The 18285-nt window shown below is 46.5% G+C and overlaps 1 protein-coding gene across 3 annotated transcripts; it reads right to left on the minus strand.

Annotated features, from left to right (window-relative positions):
* Window positions 1-641: 641 nt before the first annotated feature.
* On the minus strand, window positions 642-17442 carry UBAC1 (UBA domain containing 1). 3 transcript variants are annotated; one of them, XM_062011631.1, is made up of 10 exons: window positions 17070-17441; window positions 10920-11040; window positions 8812-8885; window positions 7495-7602; window positions 6695-6812; window positions 5922-6030; window positions 5071-5302; window positions 3894-3980; window positions 2911-3049; window positions 642-1426 (listed from the first exon to the last, which is right to left on the minus strand). In XM_062011631.1, the coding sequence occupies exons 1-10, from the start codon at window positions 17205-17207 to the stop codon at window positions 1311-1313; spliced, it is 1242 nt and encodes a 413-aa protein (XP_061867615.1). In that variant the 5' UTR covers window positions 17208-17441; the 3' UTR covers window positions 642-1310. The 3 variants fall into 3 exon arrangements, with proteins under 3 accessions (XP_061867615.1, XP_061867616.1, XP_061867617.1); XM_062011632.1 differs by having other exon boundaries at window positions 6695-6797; window positions 17070-17440; XM_062011633.1 differs by lacking the exon at window positions 2911-3049 and having other exon boundaries at window positions 1301-1426; window positions 17070-17442.
* Window positions 17443-18285: the final 843 nt, after the last annotated feature.

Genomic DNA, 18285 nt, shown 5'->3' on the forward strand with positions numbered 1-18285 from the left:
AGGTATGTCAGGGATGGTGGCAGATGCCAACCTCATTTCCCTAATTTGAAAATAAAGGCTGTTGCTGTTCAGACTGTTTAAAAAGTGACACCTGCAGAGCCCAGTTCTAAAAGGTAGCCAGATATGACAGTGAGTTCTGCTCTCAAACCCTCCCAACTCCTGCCTGAGATCTCAACTCAGTCTTCTGACAAAATAGGACAGACACAGCCTGACATTCTTTGCATCTTCAAGTTAAAAGTGCCAAGAAAAACCACTTCTGTCTCTAAGAGGTCAGTAATTTGAAGCATGCTTTTAAATGCAGTAAAGGAGACAAAAACCTGGGTGGTTCTGCTGCTTTACAGATGACCAATGAGTAACCCATGCAAACTAGCTGATTTTTGGTAAACAGTTTGAAACAAAGTCAAAAACCACAAGTCTCCCTTTCCAAAACCGTGCACATGAAAGGAAACAATAACCCACTATGTGACCATATCCCTCCTTGCACAAGGATATGGGAGGCTATGAGCCTACCACCTGCAGCCTGCTTGAGAATCCAGGTCTCGGTGGAGCAAGTGCTGTGCTGAAAGAGATGCTGCATCTTTACCGTGGCTGCCAGAGAATCTCCTGCAAGTGTGGGGCTGCAACAACACTAACACAGAAAATAAATAGGAAAAAGTAATGCTATTTATTAAAAGAATTCCATCTCTGAATTACTGTGTTTAAGTTGGAATCAAGACCCAGGAGTTTGTAAGTTAGAATCAAGACCCAGGAGTTTGGACAGCAACGTGCCTGCTCTGCCAGCATTTGGACTTCTTTAAAAAACCCCCATTTCCTAAGAATCAATTTTAAAAAGCATTTTGTAATTTGACCTAGCCATAAATTAATACTGTGTGCAGATGATTAATATCCTATGCTAGTGGTCAGTGACCTTTTGTAAACACCAGCCAGGCGCTAGCAAAACTGGCTGGAAAAACTACTGTCACGGGCCGTTTGGACGAGCAGTGTCGTGTTTCTTCCCAACAATCAGATTCTTCATTGTTTTCACAAAACCTTTTCCTATTTTTTGATATATTTTATTTTAAACCTAATACCTGAAAACATAAACAAGTCTTCAAACCTCTTCCACTAACACTAAATCCACAAGGCAATTAACTTCGGTTGGCCGTTAACTACGGAAGCTCTCGTGTGAGACCCCCCCATTCAGACAGGATCTGTCCCCTTCCATCCGTGTGTCCCCCCATCACCTCCCCAGACAATCTGTGCACGCTGCTGCTGAGGAGAGGGTGAAGTGAGGGACAGGAGGAGGTGGCACAGTGGGCTGGCATTTCCCTCTACGTGCGATTGAGCGTCTGGAAGATCCGCGAGATCTGTAGCATGACGGGCCCGGTTTCTGGATCGTTCATCCACTGGGTGCTGTTCAAGGGGTTTTCAAGCATATCCTCAAAGGCTGCCAAGAGATGGAGATGGCAACACTCAGTTAGTACTTTAGTCAGCAAAGGCTTGAGTGTTTGGGATGCTTCAGCCCAGGCAATACTTTATAAGCCTTAGGACAGACCCTGAGCTGGACGAGTGGCCATTTGGTGCAGTCATGATGGGACAGGACAAAAAAAGCAGTTGCACATCTGACACCAAAATGTCAGTGCTGCAAGAGCCTGGCACACATGCACCAAGGTCGGGGGCTTAATTCTCCCAGGAGTGTCCAAAGCTTCAGCTGACATTAGTGGGAGCTGTTAAGTACCCAGCACCTCTAAAAGCCTCATCATTATCTCCTTACTCAAGGTCACGCAGCACGCTTACAGAAAAGCCCAGAATAAAGTACAGCTCTCACCTTTCACCACTTTTAACTCTATCCTTTTACACAGATTCAAAAGCTTAAAACTAAAGATTTATCAACATTCTGCAAGTGTCCCATTCGATGCAAACATTCATTATTAAAAGCTGTGACATAAGCAACTTGCAGATGTATCATCAGCAATATATTCTCTGATGTTCATCCAAGCTTTACAAGCACATATAATGGCATTTCATTTTCTATTTATACCCTGAGCTGCAGTGTGGAACCCTCACTGGAAATGAAGAGACCATTTGTTCAGAAATCAAGAGTGGGAAGGTTCTCCTCTCGAATTATTTAAAGGCTTGCAAACTCTCTTAATTACATGGAAAGTTGCACTTTTAAAAGCTCTCTGGAAAGAGCTGCACACATGCCCTTTATTCAAAAGCATTGCTTCAAAGAATTTTTGAAGCCAAAGACTAAATGCAAAACGTTTTTGACACACATCACAGAGCCAGTGTCAGTCTTCTGTCTTGTTCTCCAGTGTCAGAGACACCAGTGCATCAGAGGTTTCTCTTTCCCTGTCATCAGCTGGGTACTTGCTGTGCTCACAGCCTGTCTGACCACAAGCATACAGACTTTACAAGAGCTGAAACCCAAGTAAGAAGGGTATTTTCACATACATTATCTCAAGGCCTTAGCTCAGACTTCTTGTTTGGTTACTATTCCACTAGTTATCATCTGTCTCAATGACCAGGCCTCAAAACACAATAAGCTCTACAGCAGGAGACAGCCTTGTTTTCTCTGTGAAATAATCAGACTTCTAGGCAGACATTCCTGATTTTTTTCCCCTTGTGACCAAAGCAAGCACACAAAAGGTCTCCTAAATCCACAAAAGCACTGCAGCCAGCAGCTATTAAAGTTGGAGTTCAGCAAGTGCAATCCAGTAGCCTGGGGAATTTGCATCACTTCTGGGACAGCCCCAAGTTCTGGCCTGGGTTTAGCAGAGCTGCAGTATGAAGCAAAAACAATACAGCAGCTGAAAGTGAGGAAAAGGGTACAGAGCTGTACCTATCCCACAAAGTGTGCTGTATCATCCAGCTGCTACTTTTCTTCGCTAGCAGCAGTGTGTATATATCAGGAACCCAAGCAGAACTTACCTAGTAGAGTTTTAGGGTTGGTTAGCCCTAACTGTACCACTGGGTTTTCTAAGATGGCTTGGAAGAGAGGGCTGTTGGTGTCAATGCCCTTATCTAAGTCCTCTGGAGAAGGCTTTCTGTCTCCCAGCAGCCATTCACACTGAAAGAAATCACCAGGCACAACAGATTTCATCATTGGTTCTGTTACAATGAAAGTGCCTCAAAAGTTCTGACAATGTGGTATGTTGATTTTTCCTCTCATAGTTAAAGACTGAGCTATACATTTCTTTTCACACTAGATTAGTATTCATTTGTGTGTTGCTCCCACAGAAATCAGCTTTCATTTCAATGGGAAGAGCAGCAGTGGTATCTGACACATGCACTGCCTCAAAGGAATCCCCTCAACAGGGTGACAACACATCAGTCTGAGGCACCATCCAGCCCAGTTCCTCCAACAGCAGCCAGCACTGGATGCTTAAGAAGAAAAGAAGCTGTCAGCTGTGTCCACAGAATTTTCCTTAATATCCATCCACTAGAAGAGGACTAATCTAGGGAGACTTTCACATCTTTGGATTCCATAAACTGCAGAATGCACAGCTGCAGCATGGTAACTGACACACTGCACGGCTGGAAGCTCCTGCTTGGTAATTTGCTCCTGGCCTTCAATCAATTAATTCTTGGGAATACCTTTTGCTTTCTCATGATAGCATAATCTCTTCTGAAGACTCTGGTGAGAAAGTGTCTCAAAAGCTTTTTGGAAATCCATGCATTGTCCCAGTAAGATCAGTCTCAGCCTCACACACACTGAGCTCCTCTATGTCTAAAACGCTTCTGTTCTAGTGGTGCATATGATCTGAAAGTGGCACAGACTATGCAGTGCCCATTTCATCACCAGTAACCACTGGGCTTTATGACACATCAAAACATCCACCAACTCCAGGATGAAAAGAATCAGTTGAACAAACTGTTGTAGAGATAAGGAACAGAAATGACATTGTACTCACGGCCGCATTTTGCTGGTTGTTGTTTACTCTGAGAGCATCTACCACTTCTTTTTCATCAAATCCCATCTCCATCAGGGCAATGACAGCCTGTATCAGATTTGCACAGCTTAATACATTTAACACCAGAAATGAGAACAATCATATCCTTCCACCTCTGGTGCAGGAGCTTTTTGTGGGGTAACATCCCTCGTTGTTTCTATTTGTAGGTCACTAACTAATCTTACCTACAAAGTTTTCAAATACCCCACATCAACAGTGTCTTTATTGTGGAAGGAGAATAAATCTTAAGAGTGAAGGTAGTTCCTATCCTCACCACTGCAAGCTGAATGCAAAGGCAAAAAGCAAGTGTACCTGGGGTAGAAAGGAGAAGAGCAGGGCAGAAACACCCTACTTTAGAATGTCTCTCACATCACAAAGCTTTTGTTTGCATCTCCCTGACAGATCAAGCTTTGGTAGCTCTAGTCACTCAATTCAATTTCACTTCCCAGACTTAATATACTGGTAGTGAGTGTTGCCTAAACCTAGATATTGTCACAAGAGTGTTTCATCATTTGGAAATTGTGCCCAGGTCATCAAATACATTTACAGCTTTTCACTAAAATCTTGAGAAACAGCTAGTTGTAAAAACCAAGTGCTAGATTCTCCAGAGCACTTCCTGGTGAGTTTACAGTGTGATAACAACGTGTATTTTCACTTCAGCTAATACTGTGTTCAAAAGACAAAGCTAATTTCTGCATCTGCTGCAAGACTTAAATCTGCTGGTGATACTTTTCCTTGCCCCTTAAACACAAGAACGTTCTTCTGTGCTTTCCTATAGCAAAAAGACCTACTCTTGTCCTGCAACCTTTCCTTCCTCGACAGCCATCAGAAAAAGCAATGCCAGGAGTCTGGCAGCTCGTTTCAGTCCCATCAGTTAATTTTCAGGTGCAGAAGTAACAGTGCCACTACTTTAGATACTGCTATCTAGACAGCCATGCATTAATTAGGTAATATGCCTTTCAGCAACCTGAATTTAAACTGTCCCTAAAGACTTCCACTCAAATTCTGCCAAGCCAGCATAATGTACATATACCCAGGTGTCTCGTTTCATTTATTAGCTGAACATTTATTCAGACTCCATGGTGCCCACACAGTCCCTTCCCATCTCCCCAGTTACACCGTGAGGAACTGCACGTACTCGTGGGTCTGGGCGAAACTCTCTTTTCCTCCGGATTTTCTTGAATATTTCTGTCAGCTCATCCTTGGCCTCTTCCCCACTTGCTTCTGAACTAGGCCCTGCAGTTGCTTCTGCAGAGGATGCAGCAGCTTCAGCTGTGGCTTCTGATGGAGCCTGACCAGGAAGTGGAGCATCCACTGTAGGGTCATCCGCGTGTTCGATCAACCACTCCATGGCCTGTGTCACTGACATGCTGCAAAGCAAAACACAGGGATCAGAAACACTCCAGATGTTCAGGAGCATCTCACATTTGCCTCTGCATTTATTCCTGGGGCACACTGACTTACAGGTTCATTAGCATCTGAAAAAAAATGTTTTGGAACAAATCTAAGAGCATCTAAATCCTCTGAAGCCAGAGAGACGGAGGGAGTCACCTCATTCTCCACATCATCTGTTTATTTCACAACAGAGAAACACTGTTTGCAACTGTTGACAAAGCACCAACTTTACATGGAACCAGCTGAAAGCCCAGTGTGGATGGGCTAGGTTTGCTTTCCTATGTAAAATCTGAATCCTAAAATGGAAGAAGATCTGAGTTTATTACTTGGAAACAGTGTCAGCCTGGCAGCCCTGTGAACCACACACCAACTATACTTTCCAGAGCAAGCACAGCACTGCTTCCCCTTCCCTGTGCCATCTGCACCTGCGCTCTGCCTGACACAGCACTGTTCTTTCAGTTAATGCTTTTCCCAGCCTAGTTTTAGGTGACCCACATAAGGAGACTCGATGGAAAAAAAAAGGCATATCATTTTTCTGACCACATCAGGTAACCTGCAGGCAGTGTGCTGAGTACACTTGCTGAGTACACTTACTGATTTAACCGAAGGGCTTTGACAGCTCTGCTTTCTGGAAAGCCCATTTCCGTCAGCTGTCGCAGAGCTATCTCATCCACTCTGTCTTCCTCATCCTCATCCAGCATGGCTACACATACACAAACAAAACAATGTTCAGATTGATTTCAAGCTAAAACAAACCCCTTTCTCAACAGAATGGCATGTGTCAAGTTAAACCCCATTCTTCTCTTCCATCCCTTCTTTTGTTTCTGCCCCAAATTTGCCATCTCATCATTTATTTTGCTGCACTCAGCTTGGTTGGGCTCCGAGATACTCTTCCAGGACAAAGAGTCTGTCCAGATGTGTTTGAGATCTCAAATAAATGACTCTCACACGACCATGGTATCTCCACATAAGTAAACACACAGGAGATTCAATGAAGCTCTGTTTACCATTTATCTGGAAAGGGAGTTGGATCTGGTTGTAGCAGATCCCAAAGGTGAGCATTCCACAGATTGGAACTGACAGCCACACTTTCTCCTCATTTTATCATCTCCTTGTGCATTTCTATTCTTTACCATCTCTAAAGCACAACTTTCCAGTTTGTTCAATAGAACTTCTGATCCAAGAGGGACCTTACAAATCCACAAGGTTTATACAATACATCCACAAGGTGAAATCTTTAGCACAAAGTTCGTACCAGTTTTGTTATTACATCAAGATCTGGACTTCACTCTGAGCCTGCTCTTCTGCTATAGAAGCAAACAAGCTCCCAGGACTGAACTAAATAACTTATAAAGATATGTTCATACCATTTGCCTTCTTAAATAGTTCAACTGCATCTGGGTTCAGTGCTAGCAATTTCTGTGCAACTTCTATGAGAGACACTAAGATCTTCCGGAGCTCTGTCTGGAACTGCAAGAAAGGAAACTGTCAAAACATTTAGACAGGAAGTTACCAGACATCATTGAAGCTTAATATTTCTATTGTTAGTTATCTCAGCAGCAGCCTGGCACTCTGTACAGAAGATTGTTTTATTAGGGCCTTATTTTTATTGTTTAGTCTCTCCAAGAGACTTCACAGAGCCTTTCCTGTGAAGTGCTACATGTAAGGAAAAGCTACTGAGCAAGAAGTATCCTTTTATTTCTACTACAGCCTGTTGCCCAGTACCACCACAAGACATGAGGACTCATTGCTTCACAGAAACACTGACTCCCACCTTTCAGTGTTGTTAGAAGACAGTAAAAGCAGCCCCATAGCAATGCTACTTGCTTCTGTGAACCAAGGAGCCTTCCCTGGTCTCCTGTTTGCTTTCCAGTAGTCTAAATCTGAACAACATAGACCAAAGCTGTCTGGGATACATTTACCAAAGCTTTCCCATGGAGAAATAATGCATTTTAAATCCTAATTCAGAACAGACTGTTTTAGCACCACTACATAGTATGACCCGTGTCTATTAAAGTAGGTAGCTTAAGATCTAGACGTTATATGCATCTGAATTTCTCTTGCAGAGAAAAGGGAATTTCATGCACATGTGAGGGAAAAGGTCATACAAGAGAAAAGCCTATTTGGATGTTAGTGTGCAAGTTAAAAAGTCAAGTCTCATACTTACATCCCTCATGTTGTGATGGACCACAGTGCGATCGACATTGCGAGAGGGCAGATTTGCAGTTGCTTTGAGGATAGCATCCTTATCAGGAGCTTTCTGCTCTTGTTTCCTCTGAAGGACAGGAAACATGATCAGGTTTCATAACCCATTAAGCACAGAAGAGAGAACACAGCATATTCATATTCTTCACCAAGGCATCAAGCAGTGCTCTGTAACTTGCAACTAAGAGAAACAACAGCCTGGCAAGATCATGGATTAATAGTTAGAGAGCAAAACTGAACCTGCTGGGTTGCCTCCCTTTCAGTCTCTGTACCTGTTATCTAAGAATATAGGGAAACTCCAGCATAAAGAGGGAGAAATGATGCATGAAACACAGAGAGAACTCAGAGGCCTCAGTGCCCAGGATCACATCCTGCTCTGCAGGGACTGCTCACAGCACACTCTCTCCAAACCCACGGCTTGTTCTGAGAGGTATCAACATGGCACACAGACCAACACTCAACTGCTTAACACTGGGAGTGCAAATGCAGAGATACACAGTGCTCTGGATTTTTAGTACGTGTTTATAGTCCAGGACAAAACACAGCAGGGTAAAAGCTAGAAATATTTCCCAGTCTTATAATTTAGGCTCTTACAGTGACATTCTGCAGAGCAAGACCAGACTGAAGAGAGAGACATAGACCAGCACCTACAGGAAGGGACAGAGACATATACCAACATCTACAGAAGGGACAGAGTGACATATACCAACATCTACAGGAAACAAGGAGAAACAAAGCTGTGCAAGAATGAAGTAGAGAGATCCAGACACTCACAATGTCAATCATAGGCACTGCTCAAAGTGTTTATGCACTAACATCAACTGCAATACCACTTGTGCATAAGCACCATCCCAGGCATCACTGACCCTCAGTAACAACCACACTCCTATCAAGTACAATTAGAAAAGAACAGTGGGGGCCAACACTCAGCTCTAGAGACCTGGTTAGAGGATGACAGGTCACAAAGTGAGACAGCAAATCAACCTATTTCTGTTGGGTTTTCAAAAGAGACTTGCTGAACCATGCCTGAACAATTTGTTCAAAGACCAAATCTATGCCACTTCCACAGAGCCTACCTGCAGGGCTTACTCTAAGGCAATGGTTCTTCCCAAATCAAAGTTAAAAATGGAAAATCAGCTTCTCCAAAGTTTGGGAGAAATATGAAATGATTTCCCTAGAATTTACTTGGCAGTATTTGCCTCTACAAAGAGAGCACCACAGTAATCCCTGTGCAGCTCATTAATAAAGCAGTGTAAAAGTCAAAGTCTTTCAAACTCACTTTCTCCTCTGCTGACACATCTGCCATTTTGGGGAGTGGAGGTGGTGCACGCTTCTTTATTAAAAGCAAGACATCTGGAAAGAGAACAATACTGAAATACATTAGGAAGCAATTTTAAAACAGTTCTTGTAAGACATCTCACACATTCAGTTTTTCCTGGAGATGAACTTTGGTTTCGTGCCACTGCAGCATCAGATCTTTTGCACACTTTCTTTATGGCTTTACACACCCGCCTTCAGTGTTTGCAATTCCTTAGTTAACAGGGAATTCAAAATGTGGTTCATTACTAGTTATGCTTTGACTGTCACTGGTTTCTTCTCCTCACACACTACCATTAAAGAAAGGGCATTACAGGCTCCAGCTGTCTTGTACATTCATAGCACAGCAACTGGCTCGTGACAATAAGAAACGTCAATGCTTTCAGTGCTCCCACTGAGAAAGAAGCAGTAGAGACAGGTCATGGACACTTGAACTTCCAGTATCAGGCTGAAGCTCACCTTTGTGTGTGTGAATGGCAGTAGAGAGATGCACAATCTTCAGCAAGGATGCACCACTGGGAGCCCACCAGGGCAAGACTTGAGAGCAAGCAAGTCCTCAGCCTCAGATAGCCCATATGACCTGGCAGGAGCTTGCTTTGGGCTTTTAAGACTACTAACTTTTGCCTTACAAAGCACTCTTTTTTCTGGAGATCACGTGGTGCTTCACAAGTCTCCAACACCTCAGTTACTACCACATGAGTTTTAAGTACAGAGAGATACAGATGCACTGCCCAGAACAGCCTGAGCAGTGCCTGCAGTCCTTCAGCCAGGCACCACCTGACACACAGCTTTTAGGCCTGCTGCACTAAGCAGGCAAAAAGCAAACAAAGCATGCTCTGCACAACAAGTTTCCTTGGTCAGGATAAGCACATAACAGCCAAGAGCAACAGCTGGTGAAGCCTGTTAACCCTCATTTATCCAGCTGATCAGAACACGAAAGGACTCACATGCTGACTCTTGGCTGCCCCAAGCAGTCAGCCGGTGGCCATCAGCTGTTGGCTGTGATCTTGTCTCCCTGACAAGCATGAAAGGCAGAGCACATTGCAGAAGGAAAAGGAGCAGAGCTGCATTCTCACGACAGCTTGCTGTGGCTGCACAGCCAGCACTGCCCAGCTGCTGCAAACTGCAATCCAAAACATGGCAGGAGCCGGCGCCTCGCCTGGAAATAACACAGCACCCATCAGCAGAAGTGCTGGCCCTGGCCTTTGCCTCAGATGGCACTTCAGTCCTGCTCAGCTCTGAAGGTTGATAGGTGACACTGCCTTGGAAGAGACCCCAGACTGCTCATGTTCAGAGCAGCAGAGCTCCAGCTTGCCTGAACCCAGGCAAAAACCCAGCAACGCTGTTCCCGCTGTGCCTCTGCTTCAGACGATACCTCAGTCCACAGCAGTTCTGCTTCTCTCACTTTCCTTAGCTCTAGAAGGGGCCATTAGCTTAAGCTGTCTAGCAAAAACTCACTCCAGCTCTAATCTTTAGACCTTCTTTTGTTTCACACTAATCTTTTATACCTTTAAGTTCAGAAGCAAATGCATACCTCACATGCTCTACTACAGTCTAAAGGGTGATGGATTCTGCCCTCCCCTTGCAGAGGACAGAACGAGACCTGAACTGCAGACACTCAGATACACCTCAGAACCATTCCTCTGCTTGACCTGGAGGTCTCAAGAAACCCACCAAAAGCACTGGGTTGTCTGTTTTGGAACACTCAGCCATGGTAAGTCTTTTACCTTGGATAAAGGATAAATGGATAAATGAAGGATAAATGTTGTCCTGGAGGTTTAAAAAAATTCTCTAAAAGGAGATAAAAACATTCTGTTTAATTTATTGACTTCATGAACACTAATTCCTCCACAGCTCTTCAAAGAAAGAGTGAAGAGAAGCAAGCTGCTCAAGATGCTTTCTCTAGAGGGGAAGAAAAAAGTCAACTTTTCCTGTTTTCTGCCACCTTGTTAGCTTCCTGTGCCAAAGCAGAGAGTAGATACTAAAAAGGTTACTCTTCATATTTAACTGTTTGGTGAGCTCCAGTCTCATGTTTCCAAGCTGACAAGATTATAAACCAGACAATCTTACCTCTATCTTGAATGTTTTCCTCCAACACTGTTTTTGTGTCTGTCAGCACCTTCTCTGAAGTAGCATGTATCAACTTATGGTGTGTCACGGTTTTTGGATCCTCCAAGCTCCCAGGTACACACTGCAGAACAGAATGAATACTGAAGATCAGAAATGAGCCTACTGCATGAATCACTGCACTTTGCACTCAACGTTTTCCACATACATTCACCAGCTTCTTAAAAGCTTCAGTAACAGCAAAATATGCTAGAGGCCAGTGTACAGAATGGATGTGATTAAAAACCCAGCAGCTTCATTTGTGCTCTAACAATACCAGCCATGGTAGGTTTCCACTTGCAAATCCACGCTCCTGGCTGGGAGGAATAACCAACAAAAGGAAGGATTCTCCCCTTCCTTCCTTCCTTGCTGCTGTTAAATTAATAGCTACACCAAGGAGCTGAACTTGATGATCCTTATGGGTTCTTTCCAACTTGAAAAGATTTATGATTTAAGTTCCAAATGATTATGATGCTCTGAACTTTAAACAGTTCCAAAGACCTTACATTAGAGCCCAGTCACCCCAAATGAGCCCTTGGAGAGCATCAGTGAGTTTATACTTTCACAGTACATCTCTACCACAATTCTGAGTGCTTGGTCTTACACTCAGGCCTACAGAGATTTGGAACAGGGCAAGGATGCTCCAGCCCCAACAGTTGTGTTAAATGCTACAACAGACCACTAAGGTCACCCACTCTTTGTGAGAAGTCAGAGGGCAGCATTTAGTATCATGAACTGAGGATGCAAATCTACAAAGAGCATCCAGTGTGTTTGCAGAAGGGAAGGCTGTAATAATGCAGCGTGGTTCTCGTTTGGAACTAGTGTCAAAGCAGGGGATGGACTCTCTGCCTCATCTAGTAATTACTATTTACACCCAGAGTCAGACCAAACAACTGCCAGCAGTGATTTTTATACAGTTGACCTTGATCTGGGAAAGAAATAGCAGTTTCTGCACCTTATTTCAAGCAACAGATTTGGCTGCTGGCGCCCTAACCTGACAAGTCAGCAGCTGAAAGTACTGAACAAAAGTTCCATTCACAACTTTCCTTCCCAATCGTAACTAATCAGCATATAGTTGATTTTTTTCATAGATCAGTGTTGTGCTCAATTCCTTATTACAGTGCTAAACTGTATGTCAAGGAAATTCAGTTCAAATCCTGAAAAACAGGGCCTGTGTGTGTATGAGCTCTTAACTGACTCATCTTCACACCAGAGTGGTTCCAACATCTACAGTGAGAGACTTCAAGAACATTACATCAGTGCATCTAGAGGCTTCTAATTTGTTTGAGTGGAAAAAGAAAGCACAGTGGCTGCACTTCCAGAAAGGCAAAAATAACCCAGCAAACCCATCAAATTGCTGCTCTCACCATAAAACAGGACACTCAATACTGACCCCACCTGTTCTGCTCACCAAAACCAGCTTTTAATGATACTTCTTTCAATACATGTTTCTACCAAGACACTTTTACCACATCGAAAGAAGAGTGTGTTCACCCTTCGTGGAAACCTCACTGAAATCAGTGCTTTGCTCTCATGTTATGTTCACCATAACACATATCACCAGCCTCCTTCAAAGGAATCCTTTTAGTCCCTCATCATCTTTTCTGTTGTGACTGCAACCAATGGAAAACTCAGCTCTCTGCTCTCTTTCCAAACACAATTCCCCCTGTTTTCAACACAGTTCCTCAGCTGAGCTTCTGTACAGTTCTGATGCCTCAGTAAGATCGAGGTGAGAAGGTTTGAGTCCTGCTTTGTATAACAGTAGCTTCTTACCAATCCCTCAGCGTATTAACTGCTGAACAAAAGCCAAAGAACACATTAAAGCCGAGAAGCAGCTGGGAATACCTCCTGTGATGGATCTGGTAAGTTACTCAAAATGCATCAGAGTCCATCAGTGGGACATCTCCCCAGTCCCCAGAGTCCCCAGTGCGACAGTTATGGATCCTGAGAGTCAGACCCTAGGAGAAAGAAGCTGAAAATGAGAGCTGGGAGGTGGATGTTTGGGATGGGACACAGATCTGTGATCCATTTTTTCCCTTAGGACATACAAAGGGGTGTGGTGGGGTGTGGGGGTGCAATCTTAATACCACTGAGGTGAAAGTGCAAGTGAAAACAGTTACTGTTTTAAAAGTCCCCTGGACCATATTCTTACTTCCTCTCCCTCTAACCACTCTATTAACAACTGCATAGAATAATAAGGCATAAATGGACAATTCACATATCAAAAAGACTGCTTAGTGAAATACATTTTAACATGCCTTGGAAATAGGAAGGCCACTCTCACAGGCAACACCGCTGCTGGGTCACAACAACCCCCCAGGAACTACCACCACTGATGGATCTCACAGGGGAATCTTGCCTCCCAAGAACCATACCTGCCAAAACACGGTATTTTTGGCACTAAATGCAATGCTTTAAAGTATAACTGAAAATATCTTCCTGCCCAGAGAGACAACAGCACTGGTAATGCACAGGGAGAGCAATGAAAGAGAGAGGAATTCCCTGCACAGTGCAGAGGAAGCATCTGGCACACAAGTGAAAGGAAGCAGAGAAATCCGGGTGCACCTTGGAGCCCCAGGGCACGGCTTGGGTTAATGAACACTGCTCCCCTGCAAGCAAAGCTGCAGCATGCTGGGGAACACGAGCTCTCTCATATTTTCTTACAAAAGACCTGTAAGGAAAGGATCTGCTGTTTCATCATTTTGCTTCCAGCATAAATATTTGCATTTCTTTTTAAGGCTGGAGTTCAGGGCAGGCTGCTGTGCCAGGTAGGTGAGAGACCTTTCTACACAGGCACCTGAGCAGCTGCTGAAATCATAAGCTCTGGTGATGCCAAATGCTATTGGTGAAGCCTGGAACCCTGATAAGCCACAAGACTGTTTGTTTTTTTAATAGGAAAAGCATTTTTTCTGTTTGCTTTTGTTAATACATTTGAAAATAGTGCTGACACTCCCTGCCACTAACTTTGGGTGGCTCAAACCACCTGAACCCCTCACAACGCATCCGAAACATGCCCAGGGGCATGATCCTACCTCATCTTTGTACTGAGAACTAGCACCTTGAATCTCTGTCCCACAGATACTCCTTATCATGCCCTAAACCAGTATCACTGAGGCAGCTTAAGAAAAAAGGGAAGAGAAGCCTTAAAAAAGCTTGCCCCACACTGCCAGGGAAAAGACAGGTAGAGCTTTTACATACATGTCTAGCTCACATTTGTGCATGCTGTATTTCAGAGATAGTGCTGAGCCTCAGCAATGATCTCCTGCAATCAGAGTATCAGCCCCAGGACTGTCTGCAGGGCCACTGGCCATATGGTGCTGCACTTGGACTGCCAATGCTGGGTAGGAGAATTAGGGAGCATAAAAACACTTAAATTGAGTTTCCATGGTTAAGCTGTCCCTCCTCAGCTCTGGTGCTGAAATAACAGTTGCTTTTTTAAGGCAGCCACAGGAGAGCTCAGGGCCAGCTCCTGCTGAAGTGGAAGGGCCTTGTGCAGGGACAAGTGTCTTCCAAGAGAACACTTGGTGGTGAAACTTGAATCAGAAGAATAGCTCACCAGGTTATTTGCTCACAGACTACACAGACAGCATCAGTAAAGGCAGCAGCTCAAAAACTGTCACCATTAAACTGTTACAGGGCATGAGATAAAATCCATGGGAGGGGGATTTTTTTTTTTGGCTTTATCTGTAACAAAAACCTCAAAACATAAAATTCAGGACAAAGAGATGACAACATAAAGAGTGACACTTGAGAGAACAGTGAGCATTCGAATGTTACTGAGGGAGAAGTGGCCACCTTCCCAGTTCAAACCTCTTACAGGTATTATCCTCCTCTGCTTCTTGACACAATAATTTCAATGACTTTAGGGAACATAATAATCACCTTACAAGAGATGTCTGCATAAATTATCTCAAGGTGCTATCAAGATTCATTGCAACATACTCAGGAGCAGGAGCTGTGATTTCTCTGTTTCCCCCCTAGATACTACATATTACCCATCATGGTTATGCAAATCCACATCATTAGCACAAAGCAGCAGAGAGAATGACATCAAACACTATGCCAGGCTATCAATTGTCTTCTGCCTAGACTTGCACTGCAATGCAAGCATCTATTCAATTAAGCTTCCTGATAATTAAAGGCCTTTCAGCTCTGCACATGTGCATGCAGTCTTTACCCCACCCTCTTCCACCAGTCTTTGTACCTCTCAACCACTCAGCTGCACTGGAGGGGGACAGAGGGAAGCACTAAACACCTTCCAGGAACAGAACAGCCCTGAACCCCACAGCTTTCAGTAAGGCACCCCCATTTCCCCCCCTAAAAGGGCTCACACCTACCTCAACCAAAAAACCCCTAAATGTAGGCCCTCTCACCCCAAGTCAAAAAGCACTTGCAAAGACTGAGACAAGAAAAGAAACATCCAGTCTGTGCTTTCCAGGGAGTTCTACTTGAAAGTAAACAACTATCAGGCCCGAGGCAGAGGGCACCAGGGCCACTGCCCACCCTTCCTTCACAGAGTGCTCATACACCAAATAAAACCTTTTACCCTTCCAATGGGGCTTAAGGAATTGCATCTCACATGTGTGTTTTACTGCAAGGGTAGTTTAGGGGGGGAAAAATAGTCTTTGATGACATACTCCACTATTAAATGTGATTTAGTAAATCGTGCTCCCAGAGATGGGAGTAGGGGCTCGTGCTTTGGCCACTCCAAAGTGACACATCCCTCAGCAGGAAGGCAGCAGGTTGTGACTCAGGCTGCCAGACCACGCTGTACTGGCTCCAGAACGACAGACTTTAGGACATATCTAAATGGTGGGTGGCAGGAGGATGGGGTAACACTTTTTTTTCCTGTTGTATCCAGTGACAGGGCAAAGGGTAATGGAAAGAAGCTGGAACACAAAAAGTTCCATTTAAACACAATGAGAAGCTGCTTTGGTGCTGAGGTGAGGGAGCCCTGGCCCAGGCTGCCCAGGGAGGGTGTGGAGGCTCTTTCTCCGGAGGTTTCCAAACCCGCCTGGACACGTTCCTGTGTGACTTGACCAAGGGGAACCTGCTTTAGCAGGGGGGTTGGACTGGATGAGCTCTAAAGGTCCCTTCCAACCCCTACCATTCTGAGATTCTGTGATTCCATGACAGCCCTGGGCCTGGGGCACAACCTCACACGCTGTTGTTGTCAATCACGTCAGACCTTCGCAATTCAGCCCAATCGTTTTGTAACCACGGGGTTGATCATTTAATACCCACAAACACACCAGTGGTAATTGAGCACATGGGTACACAGTGCCTGTGCTTTCTAGCTCACGTTCTACACACTGTGCCTGGGCATTTTTACCCTTTTTCTCTTCCAGATACCGAGTAGGAATTTACTCATCCATTAAGACCTGGGAAGGCGTTAGAAGAGCCTCTCATCTCCCCATCGAATGCCCCACTATCTACTGTGCCAACACAGGGCATGGCTGCACTGCAACTTTCTCAAATAAAGGGGAAGTTCTCCTGCACAGTTACTGCTCTCCTTGGTTGCTCTTAAATAGAAACAAGAAACAAACCACGCTATAAATTCAGACAGGGAATCATCTGAAGCCCGGTCACTCAACCCTGGCAACACACAGGTACCAGCTGTACCTAAGAGCTGGTGATCTCTGATATTAACACAAAACACTTTGCAACCTGTAGTTACAGAATTTGGTGCGCAACAACCCCACACATCCCCCTTTTTCCAACACAGAATTTCCGAAGGGGACTTTTCCTTTCCATAAGGAACAGTTTCCTGCAATTTCAGGGCTGGTAGACAGGCCGAACCAGAACACAAAAATACGGTTTTTTGCTTCAGCTACATTTCTGTTTTCCAAAGAAAAGCTGTCTACAGAGTGCTGGGAAAAACGCCATCTGTGTGCTTCCCTCAGGAGTTCGCAGCTCTCCTCCCGGCCGCGATCGGACACGGCACACACACTGCAGACATTCCGCTCTGTCTCTGCCTCCCATCCGCCCCGGGCTCGCCGCTCCCTCCCAGCGCTCCGCACGACCCAACAGCACGTCCGAGGGTTGTCTGGCGGCGCAGCGAAGCCCCCGCGGCGGGACCCACCACCCCGGGGCGCGGGACACCCCCCTCCTTACGTGCTTCAGGCACCGCTCCTTCAGCTTCTCCACTGTGGTGTCCTCGGGGACCTCCTCCAGCCACTCCGCGCCCTCCATGGTGCACACATGGAGCCTCAGCACCTTCCCCGCGAAGATCTTCTCCTCCTGCACGAACATCGCCCCGCGTTCCGCCGCCTCCGGCTCCCGCTCCGCCCCGCCGACGCCTCACCAGGCCCCGGGCACGGCCGTGCGCCGGACCCCGCGCTACCGCCCGCCCATGAAGGTGACCCCGGCAGGCCCGAGGGGAGCGGCGAGCCCGTGAGGGCCGCGCTGGGTGAAGGGGGCGCCGGGAGAGCCCCGGCCGCGCCGCCCCAGCCCCGCTGCCCCGGCCCGGCCCCGCCGCCGCTGTCACCGCCTCGGCCCGCGCTCCCTCTGAGGGGACGGGGGCGCTCCCGCGGCGGCCGGAACCGGAAATGCGGCGTGCCGCGGTGCATGCTGGGAGATGCAGTTTTACCTGTGGCGGGGACACCATGGCCGCGCCGGAAGTGAAGGCGGGAACTGAACCCGCCGGCCCCGGGGCCGCGGGGGAGTTTTGGGGTGTTTATTACCGGCCCCGCGGCGGAGCCCCTTCAAAAACAACAATCAGATGCATTGAAAAGTGGTGGGTTTTCCCCCGAGTGAGGTATGGGAATCACGGTGTCTGTCTGCCTCCGCCGCGGAGCGCTGTGGGGAGTGTAGGCCCGTCCCTCCCCCCGGTGCATTCTGGGAGCTGTAGTCCATGGCGCTGAGGCGCCTCACGCCCCGCAGCCCGGCCCGAACCGCACCGCGCTCAGGGAGCGGCTGCCCCGCGGGCTGCCACCGGCGGAGGGAGCGGCAGAACCGCCGGGAATGGCCCTCCGAGCCCCCGCGGGACGGGACGCGGCGGCCGCGGGGCGCGGCGTTCCCCCAGCCGCCGTTAGAGGGGGACCGCGAGCTGCGGCCGCTGGGATGGAGCGTCGGCAGTGCCGGGCTCACACCGAGCGGAAAGCTGCCCTCGGGATGGCACCGATGGCCGCTGCACCGAGGCTTCTGCCCTGGGCCTCTCTGCGTGTCCGGCTCTGCAGTTACCTGCCCGCCTCTCATCCCTGCCCCGGGCACTGCGCGGTGTGTCGGTTCATCTAGGACAGGAAGAAACGGCCTCAGGCTGCCCCAGGGGAGGCTGAGGTTGGAGCTGAGGCAGAACTGTTTCTCTGAGAGGGGTGTCAGCCCCTGTGCC

This window comes from Colius striatus, chromosome 19 (genome assembly GCF_028858725.1).
Source record: "Colius striatus isolate bColStr4 chromosome 19, bColStr4.1.hap1, whole genome shotgun sequence".
Classification (NCBI taxonomy): domain Eukaryota; kingdom Metazoa; phylum Chordata; class Aves; order Coliiformes; family Coliidae; genus Colius; species Colius striatus.